General features: G+C 46.7%; 1 protein-coding gene across 2 annotated transcripts in view; it reads left to right on the top strand.

Moving 5' to 3' along the window:
• The window catches only part of LOC144792346 (clustered mitochondria protein homolog), a 487620-nt gene that overhangs the window by 424250 nt on the left and 49222 nt on the right, over positions 1-14148 (top strand). For both annotated transcript variants that reach the window (XM_078667308.1, XM_078667307.1), the window contains exon 20: positions 4492-4572. In XM_078667308.1, coding sequence (XP_078523434.1) covers positions 4492-4572 — 81 coding nt within the window. The remainder of the gene's footprint in view (positions 1-4491; positions 4573-14148) is intronic.

Consider the following 14148-nt stretch of genomic DNA (forward strand, 5'->3'; position numbering starts at 1 on the left):
ATCTACAAAAATGTAGCCCAGCCGCGATTCCTGGCCCTTCCTATTAAAGGTACAGTGTGAAGGGGTGTCTGAAATTGTTCGGCCATTGCAAGCCCTTAGCGCAAAGTTAAGTGTCAATGACATAATTTGCACCGCAAGTGGAGACCAAGATCTGGGGTGGGGAGATTGGCACACCGGAACACCCCAAAAGTCGTCTTCTGCAGAGAGTGCACCTTCCCTCAACCCTTCCAGAGGTTCAAAGTGACAATTAAAATCACCACCCATCACTATCTTGCAATCTATGGGTAGCTGGCCCATAAAGGACAAGAGATCTTCAAGTGTGGGTGACTCCATAGTAGGGCCAACCGGACGAGAGTACACATTTATAATTGCTAGCTTTGGGGCATTGGGCCACTTAAGTAGAACACACTGTATGTCCTGGGAGAGCGTAACTACATTCTCCGCAGTGCATCCAATGTGACTAGCTACCCACACCACCAAGCCACCCGAGGGCCTCCCTTTGCCACTCCAGCTAGCCTTGATTTCAAAAATTGCCTATCCCGTTCTGGACAGGGGTTCCCTAGCCCAAGTCTCTTGAAAGAGACACACATCACTGTTAGCTACTAGGGAGTCCCAGTCATCAGTATGTATTTTGTTGGCAATGCCCGCAACATTCCAGGACAGAACCTTCAAAATTTCCGGTAGAGCTTTTAATTTTAATTTGGAGCCCAGTACCCCAGTATTGGCATGATCAGTGATCACTCGCTGAACAGGGGACCCTAGTGATTGTGTTGGTTCCTGATTGGGGGAGACAAAGGATGTTAAAATCGAGTCAGGCTGATCAATGGGTATGAGTACACGAGCATGTACACTCTCAGGTAAGATAATTTCTTGAGCCCGCGCACTGTAAGGGGTTGGGTTTTCTGGGAGGGGCGTTTCGTTTTCCCAAGTAAAACTAGCAACATTTTCACCCACTGTCCCCTGCTCTTCGTATACACTGGAGGTTGACCGAGTCTGTTTACAGTGACTCGAATACACTTTATTGCTGTTGTTCCTCAGGGGTAACGATGAGTTAATGGAGATGCCCCACCGTCATTCGCAATCTTCGAGGCCTGATAGGACTTCAAATCTATTGTTGACTTCTAAGGGAGTAAAGGGTAGCAGATGTTTCATCCCCCTTGTTTCTAACATGGGATCTGCCCTCCCGAAGTTACTTCCGTGGCCCCTATAAGGCACGTTGTCCCACCCAAATACAGTCATTGGGGCCGTAGGATTGGGTAACGACGAGAAAAACTGATTATTGAATTTAGTACTTGGATTACTCAGTAGGGCAGGGAGTGGCCAAGGACATGACATTGGGTAAAAATATGTAAGGTCACAGGGGCCAATTGATTTACCTATGTTCCCTGATGTCCAATTAAGAATGTACCTGACCGCTCCCGGATCTCTAAAATTTACCACAATGAGATCGCCCTTAATGTCTTTTTCTCGACTCCCCAACCAGGGGAGACGGCGTACATGCACAATCTCCCCGTTGATGTTGCCAGGGAGCGGTCTGTTCTGGGTAAACCAATGCATGATTTTGTTTTTGAGATGAAGGGGGACTTCTCTCTTATCAGCCTCAAGTGTAGGGACACCCGTGAGCACCACCACGTAGGGAACCGCTTCTGGAGGGAGTTCAACCTGGCGGCCCCTGCGGTGTTCATCTCTGTTTGGGGACATCCTCCCTCTTACCTCCCTCATGCATCTTGCAGCCGGACTATTTCTCCCCTTCGGGATAGCACCAGGAGCATGCGTGGCAGGTGGGGGAGCAGGTTTAACAAATTTTACCCCTTGTAAATTACGACTCGCTGTTTTACTGGGTACATTTAAGTCCTTGTAAGATGTGGGGGCAGAAGATGTAAGTGCAACGGCAGGGGTTGGAATTATTTTAACAGGATCTTTCTGTTGGCCCACTTTGTTGGAGAAAGCCATTTCCAATTGCCCCAACCGTTGCTCTATCCCCATTAATCTTTCAAGAATTGGAAGTGTATATGTCCTTAGTAGATGCTCAAGGATCTCAAAAGAGGGGACGGGCGACTGTGAATCCAACAAACTGCCACTTGAAGATTCTGAGCCAGTTGTCGGAGCAGTCGACATAATAGGTGATGGTGTTTCTTGAGGGGCTGTTAGGATTTCTTCAGGTGTTGATATGTCCTTTATTATAGGGGCGGAAGCTGTGTTAGCCACAGAAGCTGGATTGGCCCCTTTACCCTTGCCAAAGTCAGAGTGGCTAATTCTACCTTTTTGATTTGAACCCTCCCTCCTCTGTCTTTTAATGGGGGGCGGACCATGTACCTTGGGCACCTCCGATTTTCTAGGTTTATTTCTAGCAATCATTTTTGCAACTCGTGGGGTATCAGATGAAGCTTCTAGCCCTACAATGGTGCTGCATGGGGTTAATGTGATGTTAGTAGCTGCACTGTTAGAGTCAGCTATTGTGTGGAATGAGAGTGGGATGTCTCGTAAAAGTACAGGAATACCCTGGGTGGCAAGAGGATCCTCGCTTGCTGGGGCCACACCTATACCAGGGGTAAGGGTCTGGGGTACTGTAGATGACGAAAGTCTGGCTTTAATACCTTCAATGGAGCGACGTCGCTCTACCCTTCGTTCAGCCAGTACATTTTCCCTGTCTATCTCAGAGGTGGGTATTTTGAAGTAGCTATCTAGGGTGCCTTTACTGTTAGTCCCCCCCGCGATACTCAACGCGGGTGAGTCCATGACGGTAACTATAGGGAGAAACCCTCCGAAAGGCAAAGTTTGTGGAAGCCTTAAAGGTAACCTGGGAGACTAAAACTTTTCACAATTGGCCGGAGCTCACAAAAAAGTTATTTACTAATAGCAATACAGATCCACAGTTGACATCACCATGACCCGGGACTAAGAGGAGTAAGTAATAGCTAGAGCAATTACAGCTGATCACATATACCACCTGTACAATAAAAGTCCCGCGGCGAAGACGCCAATATACGGACAATAAGTAAACAGATTACATACTTTAGGAAGGCGGCTGTCTAGCAAGTCATGGAGCAGCCTGATGAGTGGGAGAAATGAAGGAGACCGAGCCCAGCCCAGCCTCCTACAGCCACCTAACGGCCACACAACGGCCCGCCCTTTGCCCGGGCTTCGCTCCGCGCTTGGCCCCGCGTGCGTCCCGCGTGCGCGTAAGGCGCTTTCTGATTATAACGGGAGGGGGGCGGGAAGAGGACCAGCTGCGGCGAGTCAACAGACGCAACGCCCGCTGGTCCTCGCAGTCCCGCAAGGGCGGAAAGTGTCTCCAGCAGCTCCTCTCGCAAACGGTGATTCCCCGGTGGCGTTGGCCTCGAGCAGCTCCCGCGCAGCGGGGGCCGCGAGGAGTGGGTGAAGAGGTGGGTAAGGGAACAGGAACAGAACACCTGGCCAGGAAGCAGTTCGAAAAGCACGTCGACCCTCTCTCAGCGACGAGCGCTGAGGACCCAACCCGCAGCTCTTTTAGTCCAGGCGGGAGGGGGGCGGGAAGAGGACCAGCTGCGGCGAGTCAACAGACGCAACGCCCGCTGGTCCTCGCAGTCCCGCAAGGGCGGAAAGCGTCTCCAGCAGCTCCTCTCGTAAACGGTGATTCCCCGGTGGCGTTGACCTCGAGCGGCTCCCGCGCAGCGGGGGCCGCGAGGAGTGGGTGAAGAGGTGGGTTAGGGAACAGGAACAGAACACCTGGCCAGGAAGCAGTTCGAAAAGCACGTCGACCCTCTCTCAGCGACGAGCGCTGAGGACCCAACCCGCAGCTCTTTTAGTCCAGGCGGGAGGGGGACGGGAAGAGGACCAGCTGCGGCGAGTCAACAGACGCAACGCCCGCTGGTCCTCGCAGTCCCGCAAGGGCGGAAAGCGTCTCCAGCAGCTCCTCTCGCAAACGGTGATTCCCCGGTGGCGTTGGCCTCGAGCGGCCCCCGCGCAGCGGGGGCCGCGAGGAGTGGGTGAAGAGGTGGGTTAGGGAACAGGAACAAAACACCTGGCCAGGAAGCAGTTCGAAAAGCACGTCGACCCTCTCTCAGCGACCACTTTCTCTGGACATTTGGCCCCAAGGAACAATATTATGTGTGCATGAATTGCTGAACCTTGGGTGTTGAGGATCCCTTGCTCAATGATGTATGGGAGCATGATGGCAAGGGCAGCCATAGACTTATGTAGCACTGCTTTACTTTGAATACCTTTGTATTATTGGACTGGTGGCTGCTATGGGGTAGTAATATTAACAGTGCAGACTCATCCCCAATGCATGCTCTTTGCACATTGTTGTATACATTGTGCATTTTATAAATTAATCTATGTTTTTTTGCTTTCGCACATTCTTCTTCATCTGTTTATCTTCTTCATCTTCCTTTCAACGTCATGCTGTATCATAATTTCCCTCCTTCCTTCTGCTGATTTAGTCTTGCTTTTAAATTTACCAAACGCACAATGTGTTAATGTTTAAATCAATTAATTTTTTTGCTGCAGGCCCTGGAAACTCAGCAGAAAGCAGTAATAATGACTGAACGAACCCTGGGCTACGACCATCAAAGTGCCATACAGGACTACGTATGTAAATATGTGAAACATTAAAGTTCTATTGCTATTCCTGGCTGGTAGTAATCACGTGCTTGTTCAAATATGGTACTGATATTGTAAAGCAAACACGTTCTTACTTTTCTGTGCGAGTGAATATTTGCAGAAGTCAATACATTTTTGTATGACAACCATTCATGGTTTTAGTAACCTTATGTTTAGTGCATGATACATGTTTTTGTTGGTATTTTAGATTTCTGAGCAATTTTTGTACTCAAATAGAGCGCTGCTATACAGTTCCCAGTGATTTATTCTAAGGCATTTAGCTATCTTTCATTGCAGACAGAAGTGATTAATGTATCGCTTTATGAACATGGTGCAAACACACAACTCATAGCTCTTGTAGAAACAAAGGCTTTGCAACATGAATCTTTTCTGGAATCACATGCTGTGCATTATTCTACCATCTAATGGTTGGGTCGGAAATTCTTCTGTTGTATAGTAGTCCTTTCTTCTTTTCCTCCTTTTTTTTATTCTTGATTGTTGGGCGTCAACAGTCCCCACCATTTGTGCTTGTTCCATACTCCCCTGATGTTGGACACCCTCCTCAGAAGACTCCACATGTGGTCACCATCTTCGGATTCTTTTTCCCCCATTGGGTCTGGTAGCATTGTTGAACCTCTCCAATCACACAAGGGAAGAAGAGGAATGAAAACAGGATTTAGTCAAGGAAAACAGAGAAGGTAATCGGCATAACATATGGTAATGAGACATTTACCCAGAGATTCAACCGAATTATGCTGAACAAGCATTGAAGTAAAACTTGCGTCGAGCGAAGGATGGAGAATACACAAACAGGGAGCTCCCTGATCCACATGAGATGGAGAACACACCTTTCAGTTTCTGCCTGGAGTGTCACCATATGTTCGCCCAGAGGGACAACCACCAAGTGTGCAACCTCTGCTTGCCATGAGACCACAAGACTGACACTTGGGAAGCTTGTGCAGAGTTCAAACTAAAATTGCTGAAAAACAAAGGCAAGCACACTATGCCTTGCAGAGGCAGAAGGACACAACTTTACTCGGAGATCTTAAACTATCTAATGAGTAAGAAGATAACGTCACAAAGAAGCGGAAGAGAGGGCTCTGGCACCGAAAGAGTTATCATCTATGTCAAAAAAGGAACACAAAGAGACTGAAGGAGAAGGGTATTCAGGGTACAGCAAAAAAGATGGGAGCGGTCAAGCCGAAAGCTTTGGACTCTAGACCACATAAGACTGCCTCGGCACCTAAAACCTCTCAGACTGAAGGCAAGTTGAGGTAAAAAGAACCCCTCAGGTCTCATACAAAGGATACCGCAGGTGGAAGAGCCTTGTAGAAGACATCGCGTCGAAAGACTATCATGGTTGAGAAAAAGACAAGAAGACAGCAGCTCAGTAAGCAGCACCCAAAATATATACGCCTCAAAAGAGAGCGGTGACTACAATCAACATCTAAGAAGAAGCCATCAAAATTGAGCACAAGAAAAGACAGCCCAAAGTCGAAATTGCTGCAATCCTTAAAAAAAAAGGAATTAAATCTTCCCTCCAGGGATTCCAAATACCATCAAAACCTCCAACGGAAACCACACAGGAGAAAGACTAGGGGGGATGAAACTCCCTTTTAACACCAGAGCCACAAGAGGAGGAGGAGGACCCAAAGGTGCAGGGCCTGTACTGGGACATGAGGGATCAGAAGGCATCAGAACAGAGGCAAGACCTTGAGGCAGTTTCACCCAAGGAAACCGTAGACACCTATCCATTGAGGCCATTGCACCCAGATGATATTATCATGTAGAACCAGCTGATTAAGAAGGCAGAATAGCGGAATGGGGTCTAGCTGGATGAAGAGAAGTCACATACATGCTTCCTACTAAAGACACTATTACTCTCACAAAACAAAAGTCATTCCTTCCGATGCTCCGGAGCATCGTGGATCAGGGGAGAGAGGCGTTTAAAGAGCCAGAAACTTGCAGAAAAATGTTAGGTTGAGATCAATCACAAACATTCCTCTAAGGACACAGCATACATTCAGGATAATGTAGTGGCAGACTCTATCAACGTAGCTACCACCAGGAAAAGAGCTAAGAAACCAACCATTTCTAGTCCACTTCCGAATAGAAAAAGTAAAAGGACTTAAATGGTGGGAAGATGATTCAAGAGAGGAGCAGAAACACAGCAATGCATAGCAAACTCCAACCCCCGGCTTAAAAGGTATGCCCATCAGAACTGGGAGGAGATGGCAAAACTAATTAAATGCCTGCCAGAACAATATCAGAAGAGTGCAGGCGCCCTCGCAGAAGAAGGGAAGTGCATAACCAACACATCGTTAAAATCAGGTCTGGACGCCGCAGACATAGCAGGAAATTAGATGGTGGAGCAAGGTGAATGTAACAGCAGGAAGACTATGACGCCAGCTCCAACAGTGACCATCATCACGGATGCCTAACATATGGGATGGGGAGTTCATATGGAGAAACTCAACATCAGAGGGATATGGACACCACAGGAATCGGTACAACACATACATCTATTGGAGTTAAGGACAGTGTTCCTAGCCTTAAAAGCCTTTCAGATTCTATTGTGGAACAAATCAATACAAATTCAAACAATACAACAATGATGTTCTATCTCAACAAGCAAGGGGGAACAAAATCCTTCCCCCTCTCAAGACTAGCACGGAGATGTGGAGATGGGCCATCCAGAGACAAAAAACCATAGCTGTGATACATCTACCAGGAGCAGACAACGTAGAAACAGACAAACTTGAGGAATAAGATGGTGATAGAGAAGGTGTTCAAAAGGTGGGCGACTCCAGAAATAGACTTGTTCGCAACACCAGAAAATGCAAAATGCCAATACTTTGAATCCAGACTGCCACATCACCACCCCTTAGGGAATGCACTGTCGATAGACAGGTCAGGGAAATTTGCATACATTTATCCCCCAATCCCACTACTCTCAATGGTGATAAACAAATGCATGTGGTTGTGGATGACACTCATACTCATAGCTCCCCAGTGGGCAAGGCAAATCTGGTACTCAGATCTGATAGAGATGGCACACAGCATACAGAAACGACCAGTACTACAAGAATCCAACAGACGGAGTTCAACGGCATTGCTCCTGAAGACATAGAATTTGGTCATCTGGGGCTGCCAGAGAAAGCAATGGCAGTCCTTAGGGTAGCAAGAAAGCCAACAACTAGGAAATGTTACACAGTCAATTGGGAAAGATACACACACTAGTGGCAGAGATCTGGTCTGTTTCAGGAGAGCACATGTGAAACTACAGTCCTCAGATATCTCACACATCTGTTATGGAAAAACCTAACTTATGCATAATTAAAAGTACATCTAGCAGCGATAGTAGCCTAAACAAGATGATGCATAGGGAGATGCTTCTTCATAGCCCCAGTGATCAAATGGTCTCTGGAGGGGGCACTTACACCACACCTTAACATAGCACTGACACAATTGATAAAAGAACCATTGAACCACTCCACAATGCCACCTTAAAAATCATCACGCTAAAAACCACGTTCCTAATTGCCATGGAATTCCTCCACCTAGTAAGCGTGCTACAGGCACTAACCATACAGGAACCATATATGCAAATACACAGGAACGGGTAGTCATGAGGACTGACCCACGCTTCCTCACAAAGGTCATTTAACACTTCCACATAAACCAAGCAGATGCCAAGTTTTTTCTAAGTGGCAACGACTCAAGCAGAAAGAGTATTACACACACTGGAAGCCAGTAGGGTGGTAATGTATTACATGTAGAAAACATAGTCAATCAGGAAAGGGAGACAACTCTTTCTATCTACAGGTGAAGTGGGGCATAGAGTACTGAAGCATCTGTTTACATGCTCAACCTCATCTCCAACCAAGCCACCACAGTGAAAAAAACACTACAAAGTGAATTCACAGTATGTGAATCTAGAAAAGATTCATGCTGCAAAACTAAATGGTTACTTACCTGAAGGAGTAGTTTTGTAGCTTGAAGAATTCTCTGGATTCACATGCGACCCACCCGCCTCCCCAAGAAAGGAGCTAAAACAAGTAAACATGGGGCCTTTAAGGAGTGCAGCCAAAGGAAGGCCACAGGACATTCAATATGCGTAACAATCACCAAGAATCTGAAGATGGCGACCAAGTGTGAGCTTCTAGGGAGGGCTTGTGACATCAAAGGAGGCTGGAACAAGCACCAAATGGTGGGGACCGCCAACGCCCAACAACAACAAAAAGGGGAAAAGGAAGAACGGACTACTATACAAGAGGAGAGTTCCAGACCCAACCATTAGATGGCGAAATAATTCACAGCACGTGAATCCAGAAAATTCTTCAAGCTACTAAACTACTCCTACAGGTAAGTAACAATTTAATTAAGAGAAAAGCAGTGTATTTAGTCATACCTTAGCAGGTGCAGCAACACCACTCAGTGAATGTGGTCAAAGATTGCAATGCAAAATATATGACTGAGGCAAGATGTTGTTAACAGAATTCATAACTAGGATGACAAAATGCCTCTGAGGCCCTTGAGATAAGGGTAAACCTTTTGATGGATAAAATAATGGTCATATCTCTTTCTTCCTGTAACAGCTTATATCAGACTTGCCCAACTTATAAAAATACAATGGATTCCTAAGTTCTGCCCTTGTTTCAGGAGCCATGTGCATTCTTTTTAAATCAGGATTAGAATATCCATTGAAAAGGTAGGTATCATTATTTTCTAGATCGTAAACAGTTCAACAGGAATTATGGGAGAATAATAAGCATTATTCATGGGTCTGGATGCTGAAGTATCACGAATTTGAACGAAATTGGCTTGTTAAGTAAGGGAAAGAACAATGATCTCCCACACAGATACCTAACCCAGAACCGAAGATGTGAGAAACCGGCACTAGTGACAAAATCCTAGTATATTAACTTTTGTAATGTGGCTTAAAGTGACAGACTTCCATTGTTGAAAATGTTTGTGTAGTATTTTAGCAGCACCAAAACAACATTAAAATTGTGAACAAAAACATATGAGCCGCCCCAAAAAATATAGTAAACATTAATTGAAAGTGATAAATAAACTGGTAACTAAAACAACATGAATTTTTAAACGTGAATAGAGCACAATGGTGAAGGCGACCAGGTCCTAGGTGTCTTTTCAATTGACTGTAGATAACAATTTTGCCTTTATTCTTGGCCTTTATTTTTGGAAGTCAAAATCCTCAATTTGGCGTTGCCACGTTCAATTTCACATGGTCAGGTTTGTAAAATTCGGTGTTCAGTGGACATGTTGTTTTGCAGCAACAGCTTGAAATATTGAAACTTAGATCTTGAAAACTTTAGCTGTTGTTGTTAATTTGCCATGGGGTTCACTCTTACACCTCTTATTGCTCTTGTGCTGAAGGATGGGATTTTGTTCTTTTTTGGAACTGGAAATAAGTCAGTGGAATTGGGAAAGGAGCTGCTGCTAGGCAGGGCTTCACAAGAGTATACACTTGGTTTCCATTTTTTCTGTATAAGTCTAGACATTTGTGGCAAAAATTCCCATGTGGACCCAACCAGGAATTCTTGCCCACGAAATTGCACCTTTTTCGTGTAGTTTCAGAATCTTTGGCTAACCCTTTAGGACTCAAACATGTCATGGGTCACTCTTTATAGGATGCTGAATATCTACCTCCTCTTCACTGCTGCAGCTTCAAAAATTCCTGAGAGAGCTTCTATGGTATCAAGCCCCATATACCAGAGAGCCCCGGGGCTCATTCTTTGGGGCGGTTTGGCTTTGCACACACCTACCATGCTGCTTTCACTAGGGGCTCCCGGGGAGTTGCAATACTTATACATCGCAGTGTCCCATTATTTCATAGCCTCACGTGATTGGACCCACAGGGGAGGTTCATTGTGATCTATAGGACGCTCTATGGCGAGCCCATCATTTTAGGCAGCGTATATGCCCCTCCCCCTCTCTCATGGTCCTTAGTAGAAAAACTGACAATGACCTGGACCGACCTGCCATCGGTGTTAACCATAGTTGTGGGGCACTGGAATGATGTTATGTCCCTGATTCAGGATAGATGGTGTTCTACATCCCCAGTTGCAGAAGGCCCAGACACCAAACTACTCCCCCTGGTCCAAGGCTTGGGGTGGGTCGATACATGGAGGACCTTACATCCTGCCACACATGCCTACATCTATTTTTCTAGGCCACATCATTCCTTTTCCCCTTTAGATAAAATTTTTCTCACGGCGTCATACACCCATAGACTGGCCGAGGCTGTGATCCTTCCCAGGGGGCTCACCGAACATTCTCCGGTGTCCATTCTCCTGTCCCTAGGCCCCAGAAGTTCCAGATTTCGGTGGCGTCTGTCACCATGGTTATTAAGAGATGAGAAATATAGGGCGCTATGCAAACAACTTCAGAGGACTATCTACTACTTAACACAGCATCAGTGGAGTCGCCGGCCACCCTGTGGGAAGCTATGAAACCCACTCTTAGGGGAGCAGATATTGCCTTCTGTACTGCTCTACGCAGACAGCGACGTGAAAAGTTGCTCAGAATTGAGGCTCAGCTCCTTGATTTGCAGCGCGAGTGTAGAGACACAGCGGGACAGGCTGCACGTCAACAACTGGTGATAATGCAGCAGACATACGCTAGCGAGCTCCTCAATGAAGCCTGCCTTTATTGGCTTGCCACTCATTATCGGATCTACCAGTGGGGGACATGTACAGCGCTTTGTTGCACCGCCTGTACCAGCAGACGCTACGCCCACAGTTGCTCCTGAGTATAAGTGGCCCTGATGGGACTGCACTTACGGACCCGATTGCCATCTCCGATAGCTTTGGCTCATTTTTCGCTGACCTCTATTCCCCCAGGGAGGTATTACTGGCGGCCCTTATACAGAAGTTTATTGATGACTTCCTTCCCCTCGCTCTGTCAGACCCAGCACGTGAGGTGCTGGACACTCCCCTGTCAGTAGTTCAACTTCTGCTTGCACTATTGGATATGCGAGTGGGTAAGGCCCCTGGCCCGAACGGCTACCTCTGCGAGTTCTTTCAAAAATATCACCCACAACTCTCAAAACTGTACTTAGCTGCCCCGGAGGCTTCCTGGGAGCATGGTAGCCTTCCGCAAGACTGGCAACACGCTGAGATAGTTGTGTTTTTTTTTAAGCCGGGCCGCCCACCGGACCACTTCTCGTCTTATCGCCCGATTTCCTTACTCAATGTGGGAGCTAAGCTTCTGGCCAAGGTGATTGCCAACTGTCTAGTCCCATATAACGCAGGGTTGGTACATACAGACCAGGCAGGATTAATGCCGCATCGTGCTACACAACACAATATTAGATGTGCCAATAATGCTATTGCTGCGGTTGTTAACTTGGCACTCCTGCTGCACTCCTTCTGGCAGACATGAACAAGGGCTTCGATTCTCTTAGTTGGACCTATCTATTTGCTCTGCTAGCCCGCCTGAACATCGTCCCCCGGTTGCTTGGCCTTATTCGTCTGCTATACACAGATGTAACTGCCTCAGTCCGTGTGGCTGATTTGGTCTCCAAACGCTTTGTTGTCGGGCGGGAACACGCCAGGGTTGCCCGCTCTCCCCCTACCTTTTTGCTCTAGCTATGGAACCGCTTGAGGCTTGGGTACGGAGAGCTGCTCAATTGCGCGGTTTTGAGTGGGCGCCAGGCATCTCCGGCCGCAAACCACTCTATGCGGACCATGTGCTGTTCTTGCTCACTGATCTCGACCGGACTGCCCCATGCCTTCTCCACATTATGCAGATTTTTGGCGAAACCTCTGGCCTTTATATGAACCGGGGGAATTCCTTTTTGTGGCTTCTGCCGGGTGGAGATTGGCTGGGTGACTAGTCACGGGATGTGGTCGTGGCCCCAGACGGCTTTAAGTATTTGGGCGTGCTTCTCTCTTTGTCTTACGCCTTGGCTTGGTGTAAGAACCTTGCCCCCTTATGGACTCAGGTGGGGACCAGACACATTGGTGGTCCCACCTACCTCTAGCTCTTTTTGGTAGATCCGCTATTTTTAAAATGATTTCTCTTCCTTGTCTCCTTTCTCCAGCTCTGCTTTTAAGAGCATCTCCCAGAGTAATCTTGGGTTCAGGAGTCAGAAAGCCGTCCACCCCCTGTGCCCCCCCCACCCCCAATTACTCAGCCAAGGTAGACTTATGTTCTAACATGGGCATAGTCAGAAACCTCAATTGTCGCTTCTAAGTAAGAGGGGTGAGGGGATTACTAACCTGATTATGTCTATTCAGGGTTACCTCCAATGGACATGCAAAAAAATGAGTAATCCTTAGTATCAGGATATAACTCCAGCCAGATTATGTGTAGTCTCAGTTAATTTATCATCAATTAGATTTTTGGGGAGATTGCTCCAGATGCTTCCCTTTTTCCTGCCGTCCTGCTCATTTGTGGGTCTCACACTGAATTAAAATTGAAAGTAAGAATTATATTCCCCTTAACAAAGCCCTGTAGAGTGCAAAGAAGCTTTGTCAGAAAGCCACTGTCAAGGGTTGGCATTCTAAAGTATCATGAAGTATTATATATCTCCCGCCTTATCAGCCTAGCACCCCCAAAGGGAAGCCATGCCTAATGAAATGGAGAAACTGCTATGCTTATGAATTATGGGCAAGTGGAAAGACCTGGGTAGTCTCTATGTTTCACCTTATTTTGACACTTACTTGTGAGGTGCATATCCTAAAGGCATTATATATCTGTGCAACTGTGTTTTGCAATAGCTCCACTCTGCCCCTCATTTTTAAGGGGGGGTTAAGCGCCTTAACATTATATGAAAGGGCATTCACTATGACTAGGGTCAGTGTCATGAAAACCCCTGTTTTTCTCCTTTGAGCAGTAGCATAAGTGGCGATGAGGTGATGGGAGAACCAGAGTTAACCCTACAGACTTCCAATGTGATGTGAGTGAGTTTATTTGTCCTTCAAAACTGAACATTTTAACTACCCCCCCCATCCATTCATCCCTGAACTCTACCCAACGCAACAGCCCAGGAGACCTTCTCCTGTCTGTCTAATAACTATACCTATAGAAGAAAAGAGAAACTGATGTATGTGCTGGGATATAGCTCCCAGATTGCACTGTGCCAGAAAAGTCCTCAACTATCGAGAGACTCCTCAGGCCCGACCACCCCAGTGTGAGTTTCTGCAGTGGGTAGCCGCACAGTTTCCAACCATATATGAGGAGGTGCCTTGTGAATCTAGCATCCAAGACCCCTCCCCACTGCTTTCCCTTTCTACATTGCGACCTTAGCATACTTGTCGATGTCAAAAGGCCCCCATCACCAGCCCTGGCATAGGGATAGTAACTTGCAGATATTTAAATGTGTTCTTATCGCTGTGTTCTGACTCTGAACTAGAGGTTTTTTTTTCTCAATGTCTCCTCTTTCCACTGCTGCCCTCCTGTCCTGGGCATTCTCTGTCCTCTGTTTATCCCACTGGTTACTCATGTTGATTTTTGAGTGTGTGGACCCTGATTGCTGCTCTTTATTCCGTGCCTCAACCACTCCCAAGTATCTTTCCAGAATTCTTGCTTCTTCTT

The sequence above is a fragment of the Lissotriton helveticus genome, chromosome 11 (genome assembly GCF_964261635.1).
Source record: "Lissotriton helveticus chromosome 11, aLisHel1.1, whole genome shotgun sequence".
Classification (NCBI taxonomy): domain Eukaryota; kingdom Metazoa; phylum Chordata; class Amphibia; order Caudata; family Salamandridae; genus Lissotriton; species Lissotriton helveticus.